Genomic DNA, 21,299 nt, shown 5'->3' with positions numbered 1-21,299 from the left:
TTGTGTTTCACCAGACTCATAGGGAGGTAACATTATCTCTCTCATTTTTTTTTTCCCTGAAGTCATCATCACATGGCCTACTGACTTTACTGACACTGGTTTTGGGCTCCCAGTATGAGACACACAAGAAGGGATCGACCTGAACACAACACCGCATTGATTCCACATTATGTGACAAGAGCAAAGAGAAGGTGCATGGCTCTACGTTCTAACAAATCAAATGAGGTTATACAGTAGCTCACAGCAGACACTTCTTTAGGTATACATGCACAATTTCATGAGATCCAACACAAGAACTTAACCTATATTTTGATTGGCATTGGTACTTTGCAGTGGTGTACACATGCCATGAATTGTTGAATTTAATTTCAGCCATCACTGATGTCAAGGCAAAAAATTACAACATTAAAGCTTCCATGAATTAAATTGTCTTGTACATTTTGTTACTTTCATTGGTTTAAAGCATATATGTCAACAGAGGGACAAAGCACTTCAGGTTATCTTTCCAACTAGTTTCACCTGCAGGTGATTTAATTGACGAGCTCCTTCCCTCAAACCAAAGGAGGGTTAATCATTAAAATCACCTGTCTTGCAAAATCACCTGCAATGTCTCGGCCCTCCATGGCATGAGTTTGTTTGACACCCCAGGTTTTAAGGGAGCTGACATATTCGGTTCAGTGGCATAAAGGAGCACTGTGGCTCTTGCACCACCTACAGGCATAAAATAAATGCTACAATGATTAGACTTCTGCAGGTGTAGTCTCAAACCACAGTGGTGCACATGTGAATAATTGTGGAACTTCCAAAGATCCAATGCAAACTTTAGAATTCCAGGGTTAATGAAAATATGCAGAGGACCAATTGGATGTATTTTTGTATGTTAATAATGCTAAATGGCATGTAGAGATTTTAACCAATATCTGATATACAGTACCAATATTCTCAGGCACTTTATTGCCAATACCAATCTATTCTGATACTGGAAGCAGACCTTCCCTCAAAGGTCAGGTCAGATCTTGTGTATGAATGAACATATTATGCTTCTTCTGGATGCATTTCTCAAAATAAGTGCAAAGACAAATATTGCAAAAGGCCAGTGCTTCTCAAATAGTGAGACGGGCCCTCTTGGGGGCGCATTGTGAACTGGCAGGGGGGACGTTCAATATTAGTGCACACAAGCCAGCGTGTATGAATGTCATTCACAGCAGGCAATTTGTCTTTTGAATGTGTTATATTTATCATTTATCTGGTTTCAGTTTCCAGTTCAGTCTGTATATTACAGAGAAATAATCAGTTTAATAATATTTCAAATCAGGAAGGTTGCTAAAAATGTTCCATCCCCCAGCTGGGGCATGACAGAAAATAACAGAACCACTTCAATAGGCCTATGTATTACAAAATGGAAAAATTTAATATTAAATTTAATATTTTAATATAAATATTAATATTGTCTGTAAAAATTACAAAATCCTGCCCAATTAAATGGAAGACACCTTTCATTGCGAATGGAAACTATTTTTCCAAGACTGTTATTTTGTTAGATGGGTTCTGATATTACTGATCAGGATTTTATGCTGCAGATACTGATCCCGATCATCCATTAGTGAAATCTGGTGGGGGGGGGGGCGGCACACGCACAACATCCATACTGATATTTACAGTTATTGGCTAATTTTTGTTTGCTTGATTCTTTTCCACTGCCATGTGGGCACCACGGGGTGGGAGGTGGATTGTTTGCCACTTCTTGTGGTCAGGTCTGGAGCCAATTAATCACGATAAATGAACAGCATTTCAATGAATTTTACAATACGCAGTGGGCCAGTGAAAATGAGCTGTGGGCAAAAAATGGCTCAGAGACTGCACTTTGGACACCCATGATGTAGCAGGAGTAAGTTTAGATTTTAATTACTCGTCTTCTGTTGCGTTTGTCACAGACTAACCCATGAAAGACACCATCTGTTATCTGAAAGGACCTCAATCATGACAGTCTCTGTGTAATCTTTTAAACACTTTATTTTGCAAAGTTCCAAAGAAATTACTTTTTCTTTTCAACATCCTGCTCAGCAGCCTCTTTAGCTCTCTTGGCACGGATTCCAAAGAGGCGAGCATTGGCCCTGGCCATACGCAAGCTGGCGAAAGCCTTGAATTTCTTCTCGTCCTCAGAGATAACCCTGGGCTTTTCCTTCTTGTACACCTGGGAGGACGACAACAAAACAGTTATTTCATCTAACACCGGCAAAGGCTGGTTACTAATGATGGTGAAGCTAAAGCTTGAGTTGTACACGGCTGTCATCAGACAAGGGGTTCAGAAGTTTCATCAATGCAATTCAGAGATTCCGGAGAAATTGTCATCATCTGACTGAAGTCCAGACAGGCCATAATACTCAACTGCTGGTTTGGTTATGGTCTGAAGGGTGGATGTAATAGAAATGCAACTTACAGTTTTGATTGGCATGACAGGTCCTGTGAGCTGAGTGGCCATCTTCACTTCCTCCTCCTGAAAAGATTAAACACACCACTCACAAATTGGAAAAAAAACATGTGCAATTATGTGCAACTATTAAACATTTTGACCTCAACGTTTGACCTCAGTCATTTAGCATAAAACTTACAGTGCTGTCTCCCTTCCTAGGAGCAGAAGCCTTCCTGGGGAACAGGATGAGCTTGGATCGGTACTCCTTGAGGCGCTGCACATTGGCCTGAAGAGATTCTGTAGACCTGTTACGGCGGCGAGGGTCCACAGAGATTCCGATGGTGCGGGCCGTCTTTTTGTGGATGCCGGCGGCCTGCAGAGAAGAGCGAGGTGCATTAAGATTTATTTTTGCTACAGTTGAAAAATGTTTACAGAAAAGGTGCGTTTAATTTAGAAAACAGTCATCAGAGAGAAGGGTTCAATGCATTCATCAACATAAATACAGCAATTGCAGAGATCATCATCATTTGACTGTTGAAATACAAAGACATTCAATGCAATCCTTTAACATGTGTGCAGTTATACAGTCTGGATAGAATTCATATTCATTAGGCCTTCTTTCCCAGATGTAAAACAAGAGTGTTAATGACCAATTCCTGCTTAGACAAGATTTTATGCATACCATTGTATTAGTTTCTTCTGTCTGACTATGTTTTTTAATGCACTGTCTCTTGAATTCAGATTTCAGCTTCTGTGTGTTGCCATGTTAATCTAATCTGCTCAGGGCCATGATAATGTCCTATGATCGGCTGATCAGAGCCACATCGCTCAGACATGTTACATGCACAGTGTCTGAGGAGAAATTGACTTCTCTGGTGATTAGATCCATTGTACTTAACCATATTGTATAAATAAATTGCCAACTGCTCCATATGGTGTTTTGGTGTGGATGTTTGAATTTGTATGAACCTTAAATCAACGATCTGTTATATTTCTCTTGGTTACATTTGAGTGAGCACCAACCGTACAAGCACCCATGTATCACTAATCACAGGGAAATCTTTCAAATAATAAAATAATATATGATAATCTAAAAGGGTTGGGCGATATGGACCTTGGCATACATCACAATATTTTAGGGCGTATCATGATATAAATTGTTAATTGAACAAATTGTATAAAAGCTAAGACATATAATGAAATACATCTGTCTCAAATTTTAAAGCACATTTATTGGTAACAAGCTGGCTAACTTTTCTAATGAGATGTGAGCCTTAGCACACATTGCTACTAAATAAGCAAACTGTAATTCCTGTCTGTGCTTGTGGACAAAATGTCCTACTCCTACAATATTGGTTGTAGGAGTAAATAAGCATACATAATTTAAAAGATTTACCTTCAGTTCCTCCAGGGTGAAACCACGTCCAGCACGGACCTTGGTGTGGTATCTGATGGTGGGACACCTGACCTGCGGCCTCAGTGGTCCGGCGACAGGACGTGGAGCGATGCGGCGTGCCTTGGCCTGGCGAGCCTTTCGTCTGAGGAAAGAAACCACTGTATCAACCTGCAGTAAACCAAATATTCTAGTACTAACAGGCAACAGAAATGCATTTGTGTTGTCCTAAACCTTGTTGACATTTGCCACAAACAGATCAACATTCAACTTTTCAATAAAGATACTGCGTCACTAATCACGTTAAATCACTGTATTCACACATTCAGGCAAACCACCATAAGGATTTATGTGCCATCCATTTGACGATTTGAATTAATAATACTACACGTAAACGTGCATGCACATGTAGCCTACCTTTGATTAATTACAGTAATTTTGTAAACCCATATGAAACGTATTGTGATACATGCAGAATATCATGACAACTAAACGTGGCATCTACACTAACCTGCGGAGCTTCCTGGCTGGCTGGTTGAACCAGGTGCGTACTCTTTTCTGCCAGTCTTTGTGGAAGTGGGGGTTCAAGATCATTCCATTCCGGCTGGGGGCCATGGTTGCCTACTTCCCTGGAACACACGATTCACCGACATGAGCTAGCTTCCATGCCGGCATCATCATGCATCTTCGCTGAGCAATGGCTGACAGTTAGCCTCGCAAGCAGCGATTCAACCAGACATTTGTCAACAACTTCATGACACCATTAGAGTAAGTAATCGTGGGAAGCCTTCTCGGCTTCAAATTCTTATGGTAGTCCTTTTAATTTGATAAATGTTTGCAGGAATGCTAGCAGGCACGCTACTGCTAGCAGACATCACTTTCAAAACAGAGGTTTTAAGGGACTTTAACATAAAAATCCAAGTCAATGTTCACCTAAATTCATAATTGACCAAATGTACTACTAAATCCCACCAACTAGGTGCATACATGGTACATCTAGGGTAAGGATTGCGATAGATTATCCTGAAATCAGTAGAAGACAACATTCATACCTACAAGGGAGGAAAATGGCCGAAAGGAAAAAGGAAGGAGAAAAGCGGTGGATTGTGGGATATGTGTGTCCATGTGGGCGTCAACTAGCCAATCAGCGACAGCTATGTTACCAAAGAGTGTATATCACGTCCAAATAATACCCGGCTGCGACTGTTTAGATTTTCGATTATAAAGTGTTGAAACGTCAAAAACGACCAAAATATCAAAGTTTGACAAATTCACGTTTGTGTTTTTAGTGTTGAAAACACTAATAAATAATTGAACCGAAATGGAACAGTCAAACATGGGACATTTTGGCAAAAACCGGAAGTTAATTTATTTTCATGTATGTGCATGGTAGTTACAGGAAAACAATTCTGAACACATTTGAACTTTATTCCATAAAAACCAAAGATCGCTACAAGCAAAATGACGGCTGTGTTAAAATATATCCAGCAATTCTAATCCATTAAATAAATCAAAAACACCTTTGTACAACATGTGAATACATATAAACAAAGCACCAGCAGAAAGATCAGATCTGATCTTTACACAGCAACTACAACAGATGATCCTTTAACCATATTTAACATAACAATGTTGTAAATTGCTATGAATTACTATTATTGTTACTTACCAGCATCTTGTTTTTCTCCCTGTAGCCACTAGATGGGGACATTCTACACTTTATATGACTACAGGTTCACAAAGCTGGTGATGCAGCTGGACTGAAGAAAATGCTGGTACCCATGTGGACTGATCTCCATTCAGGGTCACTCAATGCAGATAATAAAGGAGGGATTACCGCACCAGACTAGCAGGCGCAGGAACAGTGCCCTGCAATGTATTAAAACAGACAGCCGTTTTCCATCTCATTTACTGTAGGTACAAAATGTGATATTTACAGAACGTACTCATGGTAGTCATTACAAAATCCCATGTAGATTATAAAATCATAGATTATCCAGATTATTTTTCTTAAAATAGGGCACATCAGCATTAAAGATTATATATTATTAGCATTTCTAAAACACCATATTTAAAATCATAGTGTTTGGTCAGACAAAAGTTGTATCTCCTATTAAACAAGAAGAGGTGTGAGAGCACACGTTTGTCTTTATTCAGTGATTTGAAAAGCACAGCTTCATTAATCATTGATGACCTGGCCTCGACACTGCGTTCCTATCTGCACCTGAGGGCAAAGGTCAAGGAGTGCGGACTATAAGCAACAAGTGGCAGCTCGGTCAGGTGCACGGATGAAGACCATCATCAGCAAAAACAATGCACAGGTCCGCTTTTTTTACCTGTAGTGACGCGTTAGACGTGTTGAAGTATGGCATGCTAAAAAAATGAATAAAAATCAGACTTGTTATATCAAACATAAGGATTTTTTTAATTTTATCAAGGTGACAATTACTGTCTAGTCTTCCATCACATTTGTGCACATTTAAAATGGAGCGGAGCACCAAGAGCAAGACCCAACATTACTAAGAGCCCTTGTAAGGTTTTAGTAGCTAACAGAAGCTATGACCAGACTCCAATTAATCCCATGGCACTGTTTCAGTATGAAAATAAATAGCAGAGATGATGAGGGCTGTTAGTATCCCTGCCTAATGATCTTTGACGTGGCAGTACAAAAAAAGCATAGCAACTTTTTTTTTTAATCTTCAAGCGATTTGACAAATTTATCATATGCAGCTTGGTCCATGAGGCCTTCCAGCTCGTCTGGCTGTTGGATCGTCATCTTGATGAGCCACCCTGAATAAGTAAAATGTCATATTACAGCACACAGTACATGCATTAATGGTGCATATACTATACTGTTGATACTTACCATCTGAATAACAGGCTTTATTCACCAGTCCAGGATTGTCTGCCAGCTTTGTGTTAATTTCCTTCACTTCCCCAGTCAGTGGCGAGTACAACTCACTGGCGGCCTTCACACTTTCCAGGGCACCAAACTCATCTGGAACGCAAACATGGAAGCAACGTGACACGCCTTATCTCAGTGCACAGCTTTGCGGAACTGCACAGTGTGTGTCATACCCATTTGAGCAAAGGATTGGCCAACTTCAGGAAGCCCACAGTACACAACGTCGCCCAAAGCTTCCTAAAAAGACGTATCTTTTAGAATTCTTTACTACTGTTTACTACTCTACTGTTTCTAGTACTGACAGCAAAAGTCCTTATTTGCATATGACAAATCGATTTTAATGTGACGGTTTGTTTCACAGTACAGTAAGAGAACATTCAAAACATAAAACTGCTGACATGTCATGTCTTTAAGCTCCGCCTATTTCCGGTTAAACCCAACTCACTTCCAGTTTATACCCCGCCCACTCCGAGTACAGATACGAATACAGAATTTAGATGGGGGAACAGATACAGATAGTGGTGTACTCGCTCATCCCTAATAGCATGATTAGCATTATATTGTTAGCCAATATCATAACTAAATGTAAAAATGTATAATTTAACCATGTGATTGGGCATGTCAGTCCTGGATGATTGGTATCGGAATCGCAGCATAAAATCCTGATCGGAGCCTCCCTACATTAAACATTTAAATACGCAGAGAAAATAACCAGTGTGAACATACACTCAGTTTACAGGACTTCCATTGCAGCAAGGTTGCCGCCATGCTCAAAGAACATTGTGTCAAGTTTGAGTGTGAACTGACAGGTTTTACTGCAGTCTATAAATCAGTGTTCACTGAAACAAAGAGCAGCAATGTGCAAGCTGCCAAAAACGACAAGCTTGAAAATTTGCTAAAATCAAGCCTGAAAATGAACACTGTACATAAAATGCACCACGTGAATTGCATGGCGGACATTACTTAAAAGTACCTTAAAAGGGTGTCATACTCATCAGTAACACTTCTCTGCATAATAAGGTTCTACACTTCTACACCACTGCAAAGTACAATGATACACACCAATGGAGGTTATGTTTGTGCCTAAATTTGTAAGTGTTTATTTTGTCGAAGGGTATGGTGTGGTTGAAGTATGAAACCATCACCCATTGTCATTATGAAAACTGCTAAACGAGACAAAGCCAATGATCCACATCGTTTGGAAGTTGACTACGAATGTGCAGTGTACATTACCACCCCCTGCAGGAAAGGAGTGGGAATTATGAATTGCAACCTTAAATATGTGCCTCTAAGGCACATATTGTAATGTAGTGCCTAGTTGAGTGTCCAATGAGTGCATGTTATTGTGCAAGATTATCTTTGTAATATTTTCCTGCCATATCCAAATCATATCAACTTTATTTGTAGAGCACGTTTCCTGCAAGGACATGCAACACAAAGCGCTTTACAGAATTAAAAACAATTACCACAATTAAAAAGAAAACAATTACAAAGAAAGCCCCTCTGTCCCATACTCCATACTAGACACACACACCCATCCACAATCACGCACAGTAGGGAGATGGCAAGGCACTGAGGCAATAGCCCTAAAAAAACAAAAAAAAACGTTTCTGCAGGTGAGGACAAAGTGCAGAGTATCTGAAGTAGACAGTGCAGATTATCTGAACCCAGCACCCCAATCCTCGCCAAAGCGGTGGACCAAATGTGTCATAAATCATCATAAATGAATGATTAGTGAGAAGACAAAGACAAGGGCCTACCTGAGCGTAGTTGCTGATACCAACGGTGCCAATGTCACCTTCTACTCGCACCCACTCATGCTTATCTGTGAACTTCAAAGCTGCACGGGCAACAAAGAAAGAAGATTAGCAGATGAATGTGTGACTTGTATAAAAAAAATAATAAATAAGCATGGCCCACATCGGAACATAAGGAGTTATAGGGACACACTAAAAAGAAAAAAATGACTGTGCAAAATCATATTTAACATAAATCTGACATGTTTATTTACATTAATTGAACTGCTTAGCGTATATTGACTGACATCAGATTGCCTTTAGGATGTTTAATAAATAAAGTACATTCTTACCCCCACATTCTTACAATTTTTTGTGCACTCTGTGTGTGTGTGGGGGGGGGGGGGGGGTTTATCGACTAAATCCAAACAAATTGGAAGTTGACCAGCATCTTAGAACTTATGTTGGGAAAAAAAGTGTGAGTATTTATACTTTAAGTAGGTTTTTGGATGTCACAGTGAACTTCACCTTTGACCACTCCCTTAAAACTGATATTAGAGCTAATTTGAAAGAGGTTCAGGTTTATTTCAGGGCTAGTGTTAACAAAGAGATAACTCTGATCACTTAGGTTGAACAAATATAAAACACAGCAAACAAATGAAAGTATGGCTTGAACAGTTTGTCAACATTATAACATGTTGACGCATGACTAGGAGAGCACAATCAGGGCTGAAAGTCCCCCTGTGTGAAGGCCTGGATAACTGCATTTAAAAACTATATTTAACACCATCGACATTTATCTGTTTTTGCTAACATGAAATACAGGTTTAGCTGTTGGCACAGCATCACATGACATTTGTTTAATACATTGCGACATGCAGCAAAACACGAGATTAGCTGTTGCTAATTAAGCCTCAAGTTCTGAGTTAATGTCTCGACTATTTTTTTTTTTAAAAGGCTAGAATTATGAATAAATGAAGCTTTGTTGTGAATGGAGCTAACACGCTGCTGCTAATCTTCACGTTCAAACTTTTGTTCCACAAATATGAGGTCCACTTGAATTGTAAAGTTTGTACCTGTGGACCGGGCCGCAGTGGTGCCCAGCAACCGCAGACAGCTCTTCGACCATAGCAGACGTGTGACCGGATGAGCTGCTGTCGGTGAAAGCTGACAGAGTCCGGAGGGCAAGTTCACAGACAAGCACCGTAACGCTGCTCTCATCGCCATCTTCACTTCAGTGTGCGGTTCCTCTTTCGCACTGCGCGCATACACTTGACCGCGGGAACGCGCATCATCTACCTCCCTGCCGGTTTGGGGGGCGTGGCATCGTCAGAAAGGGGCAGAGTCTAAAGGAATGAAAGAAAAATTAATTAGCAAAAGCGCATGTTTTGTGTTTTTCTAATATATGGCGAAATAATCCGGACCGGAATTTGTACCGAGAACTTGCTGAAAATTAAAGGGATAGGTGCTTAGTGACATCTAGCGGCAAACATTACATTACATTACATTACATTACAGCGAACTCTTAACTCTGTCTTCTCCACACACACACACACACAAAAAAGGCTTTGGTCTGTATTTTAGACCATTGTGACAGTAAAATTACAGGTGTAAAAAGCCAGTCAAGTTATACTTACTATACTTGAGTAAAAGTTGGTAGTAACTTTTTGGATCCACTGTATACTGCTAGAATTTCCCCTTGGGCCACAGAATAATAGTTTTAAAAAACTCAATGGCATAACTCTTAAACAGTTTGTAAGAAAGTGCATCACCTTTAGAATTAAGAAGTACTGTACAGAAAATAGTTGGTAAAATGTACTAAAGTATATTCAATGTTCTAACAGATTTTACATTTCAAAACTCCATTCCATACTTTTTCTAGACCTGTATCATTAGACCGACACTATTGTTTTTATTAAAATGTATAAATATAAATACCATCTGATCTCAGCCTCTCAAATGTGATTTTTTTGTCATCTATGAAAGCAGAGTGATCATATTTGTATCAGACTGGGGCTGCCCACAGACTCGTGGAGTAGGAGGCGACAACCTGAACAGTCAAGTTGTGATCAATTCAATGCCCTGAGAATACAACCTGGATGAATGACATTATTCATAGGTATATATTCTTTGTGTTTTATGCAAAACAAGAAATTCACAGTTTGGGAAACAGTGGTTAACATGTTTGCCTCTTTCTGCTTTGTTGCAGACAAAACCACTATCTGTGCTTGACCCATGCTGATTTGGTCGGTCATATCCACACGGGCTGGTTTCCACCAAATTAAAACCCACCACACAGTCTGTGTCCAGGGTCCGAGGGGTCTGCAATGATGTTGCCTGCCCGCTTCCTGGCCCTGAACCGATACGGGTCACATATGGAGGGAAGGTCAGCTCTACTTATTTTTCCTGTAGATTTGATGATCATTTGTAGTCTGTTCCTGTCCTATTTGGCTGCAGAGCCAAACCAGACAGTGACCTGTAGACTGAATGATTGCAGTATAAAACTGGGTCTGCATCTCCTGGGGTTGATTGAACTTCCTGAGTTGTTATAGGAATTACAAGCTCTGCTGAGACTTTTGTTGTACAATGTCTATCTGGGAGTAACAGGTACCGTAAAATAGTTGACCTGCATTATGGTTTCTCGCCAAGTTGTTTCATACAAAACACTGCACTTGCACTTAAGGCGAGGGGCAATGTTTTGTATGAAACAACTGGTCAATTAAGGTCAAGACCTGAAGTACAGTAATGTTTAAACTGCACAAGCTAAGGCAGTGTGTGTGTTTCATATATCAATATAAGAAATTCAAACAATATATAAGAAAAAAAGATTAAATAATGCAGATGTATGACATTTATTTAGACGTACAGGACAGAATCTTTTGGAGTCCATCAATGACTGAATTGAAGTAAATATCATTTGGGTGGCAGTACTGTGAAGATTGACATTACAGGTGCTTCAGTATACTGAACCAACTCCAGATCTTTGTCAACAAGCTAATTTGTAGTATTTTTGAGAAGGCTAAAGCATTTCAGAATAATGGACAGAATAACTGACAATGGGTGGGCTCGTAGTAGATGAGTACATTTCGTGTCTGCTGGACAATGATGATTAAAATGTCGACTTGCTGTCAAACAAGCAGGGCCCTAATATGTATGATCACAAACCTTGTAGAAAATACAAACAGTAATTGTCATGGTTTAAACATTTAGCCTTACAATAAAAGATGGTATCCTTCAGTAATTGAGCAACCAAGCTTTTGACAGATTAAAAAAAAAACAAAACAAACCCATTCCACCAATGACCACAAAGATTCCTTCCCCAAACAGACTCCCGCTCAGAGGGGAAAGGTCAGAGGTCACTACATTACACAGAGGTACCCTCAGCGGGAACTGTTGACTTGTTGTCATCAGGCTTCATGGCTGGGAAGAGCAACACCTCCTGAGAAAGAACACACACACAGTTACGGAAACTTACATCAAAATGACCAGATCAGTTAATAAAGCATTCATGTTCAGTTGAAAAACATCAATGTGACAGTGGTGATGTCACTCTGCATTTAGAAAGACTTTACCTTGATGTTATTGGAATTGGTGAGAAACATGGCGAGACGGTCAATGCCCATTCCCCAGCCAGCTGTTGGTGGAAGACCATATTCCAGCGCTGTGCAGAAGGTCTCATCAATAAACATGGCTTCGTCATCACCCTCGGCCTTGGCCTGAAAAACATTATATTGCAGACATGTTGTTAGGGATTGATTATGGGATGTCTGATATCTTAAAATCAAATCAAACTTCATTTATGAAGCACTTTTCATACATTAAAAATGCAACTCATTGTTAAAAACAATGCTGATAACCCCCTCCTCTATCACCTCTTGCATTAATTAACTGGATTCTTATTCGTGTATTAATTACCTGCCTTATTTAGTGCAATAACTAAATGAAATGCCTAGAACAAAATTGTATCCTATTTGACAGAAACCGAAATTTTATTTGATGCTTGTTTAAAGTAATACAAATAAACAGGAAATTAATATATATAAATGTGTCCTCTATAAACAGCATAAATGGTTATGATGGTTACTACCAGGCTTATAATAGCACAAGTGTATCCAAGTTGCAGCCCTATTAAAACTACTTTGACAGAAAGAAGAGGTTTTATGTGATTGCTAACATTTATATTACACTTTTATTTACAAAAAACATCTCCACTCACTGTGTTCATTTGTCATTGTTATTAAATTAAATAAATTAAATGTGTCGTGTTTGAATACAACACTTGTAAAAAACGACTCAACATCAACTGGTGAGCTACTGCGAGCATACGAGCTACCTGTTGGAGACCCCTGTGATAGTGTCTCCATCCAGTCAATTGTAATTCTAACTGTACTATGTGCAATGTGATCATGTTAGCATTGATCAAATTTTAACACACCTTGGCTTGCTGCTCAAAAAGCTCCCTTTGTCTGATGGGGTCATTCAACTCCGTGTAGGCATTGCAGATTTCCTTCTTCATCACAAAGAGCTCAAAGCGCTCCGTTAGGCCTTTCTGTGATCGATGCCTATAACAAGTTGGTATTTAAATTGTCACATGGGAACAGCTCAAAATGGATCACTGACAAGACTTGAGACGAGATGAGATGTTCATCACCATTTTGCTAAGGGGCTCATGATTTGGGGGTGATCACAGATGAATGTCGGGTTGACACAGGTGACCTCCAGGAAATCTCCAACAAGCTGAGAGAAAAAACAGATTGGTTTAAGTGAGATGTAAATGTGGATAGCACTGTACAAAACAATGTATAAATAAAGCACCTTGTCCAGGAGGCGGGCAGTTGTTCTGGGGGGAGGACATTCAACTCCCTTCTGAGCACAAAGGTCATCAAAGAATTTACGCGTCTCTGAAGACAAATTTGGAAAGAGGACATTTACTTTACCTTTATAGCCCATTGTCAAAAATCTATGATTGTCAGTATATAACTTTTTCTTCAACTTACCCTCACTGTCGTAGCTGTCAGTGGGAGGAAATTTGACTCCCATTAACTTCTCAAGGTCGTGTGTCATGCTCACTCTTCGAAACGGCGGTGTGAAGTCAATCTCATAGGCTTGTCCTTCTGGACCCTCAGGGTGATAAGTCACCTTGTACCCTCCTGTGATGTGTTTCACCATGCCTGTGAGTAAACCACAACAAGTCTTTTATAAATGTATTCATGTTATAACATGGAACAGGTTTAGGTTAAAATTACATTTCCTTAATTCCTGCTGTAATGTGTTTTCCATTTGTCTCCAGTATGTACTAATACAAGTGTATATGTTGGGTAACTACTGCTCCTAAAAGAAAGCAACAATATATTATTCTACAATACTGTATGCAGTATGAGACCTGACCAGAAAGTGAGAGTCTAAAAACAATCAAATTTGCATGACTGTGTACTGCATAGACCAAGGCTGCATAAAAATATAAGCATTTTGCAAGTCACCTTTTCACCACAAATTATTATTATTACATGTTAAAATGTACTATATATTTTATTTGTATGAAATCCAATTGCCAATTCTGGCAATACAATGCGATAAGATTCACCCTCTTCATAGTGCGATATGATGCAATAATCATTTAATTGAAATCAATGCGATCCGATACAATATGGTGCAATTTCTTGCGATATGATGCAATTCAACATGATGCAAATAAGCAAAGGAAAAAAATGGAAATCAGTATGGTCGTCCAAAAAGGATTTGACTTTATTCCTTATAGGCACTTGGCTGTGTCAGGATCCCCCTCCCCCACCTTTCAGTTCTTCATCCTTGATGCCTTGGAAGCTTTGATAGTTAACAACCTCTGTTCATGACAGAGACTCCTGTTTTTGATCATCTGTTTTTTGTGCATCTTCGCAGTGGGATGCATCTTTGGCCTGCTGCCATGCTCGCTACCCTACCGTCCTAGTCAAGCCTCTGAGGATTTTCCCTTCTTCTCTTTCAATAAACTTTCTTATTCAACCATATGAGGCGTCTGCAAGTTGGAGTTCACCCACAACGACGACAGAAAGACCTGACAGGCAGTAAATTCAACAAAAGCGCTGTTTGTCTTTTTTACTATGCGCCACTTGAAACAGCAATGACTTTTCAAAAACTACTTTCCTCACACTTTGACATCGGCTATGCAATTACAATAGCAGTGGTTCTGTGGTGGAGTAAAACAATTAAACAACAATTACTGCTGTAAAAAATACAGTATGCCGCAACAGCAAAGTTAAAGTGACACTTTCAACAGTGCAATCAATGTTTGTTTATATTCTTGTCTGCAAAACACACTACTAATTTGAATGCACTAGCAGGTAGGCTAATAAAGTAGTGAGGAGCAGAAAGTGTAAAACAACTTATCTCCTTTCAAAATTGTTTCAAAATTCAGGAAGAAGCCAATTTTGAAAGTAGCTGAAGATCCCCTTGTTCCCGGTGTCTGACCAGGAACTAGATGGGCAGGCGGGGGAGGCGGCGGTAGACTTGTCGGTGATGTGGTGTACCATTTTTAAGGGGGTCTGCATGTTTGTCGTGCTGCCGTTGTACGGCTTCTTAACGCGTCATTGTTTTCAAATGGCGGATGTTTTGTCGAGCTTTTATATCGTTCTTTGCAAAATCCATAGTTTCCAAACATACGATTTAAATGTTGCAGGCATGTTAAATATAGAAACTTCCTCGCTGCTGTTTGCGCGCAAACGTCCATGCTGTTTTACTAGTAGTTGTATGTGCCTCACGGCTTCCGTCCGTATTCAATAAAAAACGCAAAATAATAATGGTGCATTCATTGCACCTGGGGAACATCATATGGTGTGAAGTTTAACATTAATAAATCGGTGCTTGCATCAGATTTTACAGATACCCACAATCGCATCGAGATGAATCTATATTTCACCTGTCAATTGCATCCATACCTAGTGAATGAGCTGATGCACTCGCATCGATTACTATCAATTATTTTCCACACCCCTAGTACATACATGGCATACAGTACTACGACAGTGAATCAATTTGTTCCCACATACCAGACAGAAGTTTCTCGGTGATCTCCATTAAGTCGTGGTAGTCTGCATATGCCATGTAGAATTCACAGGTGGTGAACTCTGGGTTGTGAGTGAGATCAATGCCCTCATTCCTGAACTGACGGCCGATCTCATACACCCGATCCATCCCACCAACTACAAGCATCTATTGAGGGGGGAGGACACAGTGAATAGTGTCAGCATTAAAGAATGTGTAAAGCTATAAAGATGATGTATTCAATTGAAAAGGCTGCAAAGTATATGACCTTGTGGTAGAGCTCAGGAGCAATCCTCATGTACAGGCTCATATCCAGCTCATTGTGGTAAGTTACAAATGGACGGGCCACTGCTCCCCCAGGAATTAGGTTCATCATTGGTGTCTCAATCTGATCACACAATTGAAAAATTAAAATTCATCACAGTATATTTTATACAATTGTGAAGGGATAGGAAAGCTTGTATAGTCCTTACCTCTAAAAATCCTAGTTGGTCCAGGAAGCTGCGTAAATATGTGATGATTTTGGCTCGAGTTACGAACTTCTGCCTCACATAGTCATTGAGGATGAGATCCAAGTAGCGCTGACGGAATCTGGTTTCCTTTGAGACAAACATGACAGTGGCACAAAAAACAGCTTTAGTGTGCCTCATTATTGTTACATTGGCACTTAAGAAGCAATAATTTGCGTATCAATGCGCCTCAAAAAGACGCTTCAGTACTGTTAAATTTAAATCATCAAAATACGGCAAGATGCTACAACTATTACATGTTATCATCAGTGTACGTGTCAATGCATGATCACAGCATGTATATCAAACAATGCAATGTTTTTTTAGAGGGCTTCAAAATACAATTTTTTCACCCAGAATTACTACACAATGAATGAGCTACTGAATTATCTTCAATATATTAAGTAAATAATAAGGTTTATGTTGTTTTAAGTGTGAAGGAGAAGGGGGTACATGGCTTCAGGTCAAATGTCTGAAGGGGAAAGTGACTGTAAACAGTCTGGGAACCAGTGCCCAATTTAATCATTACTGTTTAATCCAAACAGGGATTCAGGTCAGGAAATGTGGCAATCTTGTTGAAGAATGCAGTCCTCAATGCAGTCTACCGTGGCAGGTCCCTTTTTCCACAAACTTGCATTTCCAGGTCATGTGATTTTTTTTTTTTTTGCAACTGAGATGTTAAGTGTTTGTTGCTTATTGTTCACTGGAGAGTAAACAGTTTATATTACTTATCCTCCACTCCTGTCTCCTTCTCTATCACATTTCCACATTTGGTGTTCCCCAACATGAGTAACATGTCGACTGACAACAGCACAGCAACTACAGCACGGCTGTACCGGTGCCGCTAAATGTTAACAAGGTAGGTAACCACACCTGTGCTATCCTTGTCTGATGCATTGCAACACAGCGTACGCTTGTGGTAGAAATAGTATATACAAAACATTTTAGTGGTTTTGAAAATGTGACTTTACCACATACTGTGGTATTCCTTGAAAGCGATATCCAGCCATTGCCTACTTGGATCCTTGTGACACTAAAACAGAATGCGTTAATATCTCAGTGTGATCGTTGTTGGCTTTACCTTGTCTTTGAGCCCAAAATGGAGGTGAGGTAGCATGTGTAGACAAGGCGACAGCAGTGTCATCTCCAGGGGAATGATGGACAGCTCCCCTTTTTTAGTCTTCCCTGGGTTTCCACGAACACCGATGATGTCGCCACGCCTGAGTTTGTTGTTGATGGCCACAAACTCTTCCTCAGACTTGTAGCTCCTGAGAGAAAAAGAAATACATGTTAAGTGTAAATATTACTGCCTTTGCTTCAGGATGTAAAACAAGCATCTTTTTGACAGGGTTTTGTTTCATTTTATCACTATGGTTGAATCCCAATTCTACCCCTTGGCCCTTGTCTTACCCCTAAGTTTTGCACGTTCACAAAAAATCAAGTGGTGTCCCAACTCTCCTTAAATCGAGGGGTAAGGGGTAAGTGCTAAGGGCTATAGACCCCTTGATACCAAGTGAGCTCAAGAACCACACTTGAAACAAAGGGGAAGGTGGAGAAACATAAAAATTTAAGTAATTACGCACAATTATTGAATTACACAGTAACATCATTCAATAAGTCCACGTAAATATTCCCCATGTATTAAATTGTTGCTTGTCACTAGTTGTATCTAGCGTTATAATTCACTGTAATGTACCACATTTCATAAATGATTAAACAATGACTAGAAGGAGATAGTGACCACATTAGTGTTTTAATTAAATCATTCGCTAACGAAGGGAATCTACATTACTAAACTGGCCTAGAGAGTGCCATGTTTGTGTCTTATTGTGCCTTTTTCGGCCACAGAGGGTTGCTATCACAGCTGTGTGCTATGGTTGGACTATAGAACATTGAAATAATGTAGAAATGTATGCACCTTACTTTATGGAAGGAAACATATATTATGAACAATTTCATTATATCTCATCGTCTGCCTATGTCACAGCCAGCAAGCAGTGAGGGGTGATGATGTAATGATAATCAAGTGGTGTCTCATTTCTTAGTGGCTTTTTCCCCTTGGCCCTAGGTTTTAAGGGGTAAGGGAAGGGGTAAAACAAAGGGGTAGGGCTCAGGGATTCAGTCTATGTGCAGCCTTGCTTAAATAATAAAATGCACTACAGAAGTGTTAAATGTACCTTCATGTGCCAAACCTAAATGCACAAATCATTTTTGGGGTACCTTGAGTTTGCCATAACTTGCAATTTGGTGCCCTCGCCTCTCAGGTCATAGAACAGCAGCTTGGCACCAGAAGCTCTCTTGGCATGGATGCGACCTACCAATGACAAGACATACAAAATCACAACTTATTCACACAGTTTGACTCGTCGTCCAATAATTAATTGGAATTAAAGTACCTGACAAATTGAGAACAACATCTGTTAGCTGGTCTCCTGCTTGTAGATGGTTGTACCGCTCAATGAACTCTGTGAGTGACAAATCAACATGGTACTTGTGGGGATATGGGTCCTCAGCGGTCCCCTTGAGCTCCTGGATGGCCTGGGAGCGGATCTTGAAGTATTGCTACAATCAAATGAAACCAGTGTAAACAGCCTTCAACATGTGAACAACAAAGTGCCACTTCAGCAGAAGAATCTCACGTTTGGGTCGAGTGTCTCCTCGTCCAAAGCAGCAGCGTCCGATGGTCCACAGTTATTAGATTCCTTCTTTTGCTCGAGCTGCTCTTTGGCTTTGGCTTCTTTCTCAATAGCTTTCTTCTCCGCTTTTAATCTTCTCTTCAGCTCACTAGGACATGATAATCACATTGATGTAAGTGGTTAAGTGACAAGACTTAATGAAATACTGTATGTGAAAGGTTACTTTTGATACAGCTCCTCATGCCATTCATCATGTCTAAGATGCGCTTGAAGGGTTTATAACACAAAATGCAACTGACCGCTCCAAACAATAAAACGGAACCTACATTTATGGTGGTGACAAAAGGTTGGTTGTTTTTCTCTCGAAAGGAAAAGCCACCAACCTTTTGTCACCTCTCCAACGGTTCCCGTAAATATGGGCTGGGACGGCAGCTGTGCACGGAAGTGCATGTTTATACCACTGCCCCCTGACCCCATGGGCCTGGCACAGCTGCTGCCTGGCTGCCCTGACAAGGCACAGCATGCTGAGCCACCACAATCAGCAGGGTAATCTGCAGGAAAGAAATATACATAGGAAATGCAAAGAATGCGTAATACAAACAAATAGAGCAAGAGCTGGTTAGGTTAAGCCGACTGGGCACATGCTAAAGGTGTGTTGTAGACAAACTAGTCAAGTCTTTTGAACTTCTTTTTAGGTGAAGGATAACCAATTTGCAGTTGTGAGCCTTTCATGTGTCACCTTCTGTGTGCCTGTCTGACTGTCATGTGCAGCTACTGTATACTGTATGTGTAGGTAACTAAAAGGGAGGCAATGTTAGTCACCCAAGTTGACTAAAGACTTTTTTGCCGCTCTATCAGGGAGGAGGCGATAAAGTAGAGGGCGCTGCCCATGTCCAACTGACTGGACTACAGTCAGAATTACCTCTGTATCATGGCGGACTATATATTAGGTACTGAACTACTAAATATAGTTTAACTCTCTTCAACATAGCCCTCGGCGATATGGCCAATATGGACCAAAACTCATATCCCGATGTATTTAGATTGAATATCGAAATACAATATATATTCCGATATTTTGACAACAAAGTGAGTTTAGACAAAAGTCAAAGCCACATATGCGTGTAAAGTTTTATTAAAATGTAAACAATCTCGCTATGTAAAAACAGCCGCTGAAATTCAATAGTATTGTCTAAATTCAGCTTATACGTGTTTTGTAATATTGCTAAATATCACTTGAAAGAGCTATAAAACCCATCGGGAATCCCACGCCCCTAACGTCTAACATGAGTCCCAGCCACTAGCGTCCACGTACATAAGAACGATGTGCCTCACATCTGAAAGAGAACTACAGGACAAATCTAGTCCAAACAAAAAAAAGGTACAAATTAATAAAAACTGTGTAACTGACTGTAAACAGCATTTTGATTTTACACCGCAAGCACGTGCAGGAGCCTATATTAGCATACAAGAAGAAGGTCAGAAACTCCTAATGGAAGTATGGAAGTAATACTTCCATACTTTTTTTTGTCTCTTTGACCACTAAAAAATGTTATTTATATGGCGTCTTATACATTTATAAATTCTATATACAATGTTTTAACACAGCCTTGTCACAATTTTACAAAGTCGGAGTGTGGACAAGCTTCCTTTGACCACGCTTTATGGGGCTTGTAGTTCTACCATATCCAGATATTAACAATGACTATGTGCCACTCATGATCCTAAAAACTACATTCCCCCATGAGCCCCTCTGTTGGGCTTATAGGAAGTGCAGGCTAGTAGCATGCCTTGGTGTAGGAATTTTCGCTATCGTCCGTAGCACTGACGTATCGGCTATCGTTACGTTGCGACTATATTTAATCCTCTGACTACAAATAAATGGACCGAGTTTAAAAGATGATAGAAGTACAAAGAAGAGATGTATAACTCACTTTTTGCTGAGTTTATCGCCGTCCACCGCTGTTACGTCAGCCATGATGGTGCTGGTGCTGCACTCCAACAGATCTGCGACTGCTCAGTGCTCACTAGTGATGGGTCTTTCGCGAACGACCCGTGTCGTAGCATATAGTAACATCAGTTTTCACTCCCCCTTTTCTGTGAAAGTCCCATGGGATTGGTCCCATGGGATATCAACACTCAGAGCAAGGGGGAAGAAGGCTTACACACACTTCAGCAGTGAGCACACAAAGAGGAGGAGAGGGAGAATGGTGCTATATAATCAGAGACTAAATGCTGAAAACGTGATTTTTACATTTGAAATATTTTGGTAACACATACTTTTAAGCAATAAAAATATATCTCAGGGGCCATTTGGGAACCGATTGTTCTTAGAGAACCGTGCCAAAAACGTCGACTCCCGTAAAAGAGCCGAAATACCCATCAATATTGTTCACAAAATGAAGAAATGCAATAATTAGGTGATGCATTCAGAGTCTGTCGGGAATTTTTGAAAACAATGTTTGCTACTAAACGAAGGACGACAGCTGGTAGATACAGTATAACACTTCTAGTCTTTAAATTTGACAAGACTTGATAAGATTTCTGTATAATTCAATTAATTAAACATGTACTATCAATAGTAATGCATAACACACTAAAGAAAAAAAACTGTAAAAAAAAAAATTCTTCATTGCACAGGTGCTAATTCACACTTACGTGAAATATAC

At 39.9% G+C, this 21,299-nt stretch overlaps 3 protein-coding genes and 1 non-coding gene across 6 annotated transcripts; all 4 read right to left on the bottom strand.

Annotated features, from left to right (window-relative positions):
• Nucleotides 1-1,995: 1,995 nt before the first annotated feature.
• rpl13 (ribosomal protein L13) lies at nt 1,996-4,910 on the bottom strand. Of its 2 annotated transcripts, none has more exons than XM_058088677.1 (6): nt 4,859-4,910; nt 4,318-4,435; nt 3,810-3,951; nt 2,613-2,786; nt 2,441-2,497; nt 1,996-2,194 (listed from the first exon to the last, which is right to left on the bottom strand). In XM_058088677.1, exons 2-6 carry the CDS (start codon nt 4,419-4,421, stop codon nt 2,036-2,038), a joined length of 636 nt encoding a protein of 211 aa, XP_057944660.1. In that variant the 5' UTR covers nt 4,422-4,435; nt 4,859-4,910; the 3' UTR covers nt 1,996-2,035. The 2 variants fall into 2 exon arrangements, with proteins under 2 accessions (XP_057944660.1, XP_057944661.1); XM_058088678.1 differs by having other exon boundaries at nt 4,863-4,887.
• Nucleotides 2,276-2,354, bottom strand: LOC131139892 (small nucleolar RNA MBII-202). Its single transcript, XR_009132319.1, has one exon. It is a non-coding gene; the product is annotated as a small nucleolar RNA MBII-202 (small nucleolar RNA).
• A 421-nt stretch (nt 4,911-5,331) lies between the features above and the next one.
• gcshb (glycine cleavage system protein H (aminomethyl carrier), b) lies at nt 5,332-9,757 on the bottom strand. Its single transcript, XM_058088679.1, is given in 6 exon segments — nt 5,332-6,596; nt 6,673-6,804; nt 6,885-6,948; nt 8,472-8,551; nt 9,524-9,710; nt 9,713-9,757. Coding segments are annotated over 6 exon segments (591 nt in total). The 5' UTR covers nt 9,743-9,757; the 3' UTR covers nt 5,332-6,498.
• A 1,526-nt stretch (nt 9,758-11,283) lies between these two features.
• On the bottom strand, nt 11,284-20,731 carry kars1 (lysyl-tRNA synthetase 1). 2 transcript variants are annotated; one of them, XM_058088671.1, is made up of 15 exons: nt 20,565-20,703; nt 19,014-19,181; nt 18,634-18,778; nt 18,391-18,556; nt 18,215-18,308; nt 17,076-17,262; nt 15,959-16,084; nt 15,754-15,873; nt 15,491-15,653; nt 13,445-13,618; nt 13,263-13,348; nt 13,099-13,184; nt 12,883-13,009; nt 12,020-12,163; nt 11,284-11,886 (listed from the first exon to the last, which is right to left on the bottom strand). In XM_058088671.1, exons 2-15 carry the CDS (start codon nt 19,151-19,153, stop codon nt 11,812-11,814), a joined length of 1,833 nt encoding a protein of 610 aa, XP_057944654.1. In that variant the 5' UTR covers nt 19,154-19,181; nt 20,565-20,703; the 3' UTR covers nt 11,284-11,811. The 2 variants fall into 2 exon arrangements, with proteins under 2 accessions (XP_057944654.1, XP_057944655.1); XM_058088672.1 differs by lacking the exon at nt 19,014-19,181 and having other exon boundaries at nt 20,565-20,731.
• Nucleotides 20,732-21,299: the final 568 nt, after the last annotated feature.

Source organism: Doryrhamphus excisus, chromosome 12 (assembly GCF_030265055.1).
Source record: "Doryrhamphus excisus isolate RoL2022-K1 chromosome 12, RoL_Dexc_1.0, whole genome shotgun sequence".
In the NCBI taxonomy this organism is placed as follows: Eukaryota; Metazoa; Chordata; class Actinopteri; order Syngnathiformes; family Syngnathidae; genus Doryrhamphus; species Doryrhamphus excisus.
The sequence above is the reverse complement of the archived record's forward strand: the minus strand, read 5'-3'. Positions and strand labels throughout refer to the sequence as shown.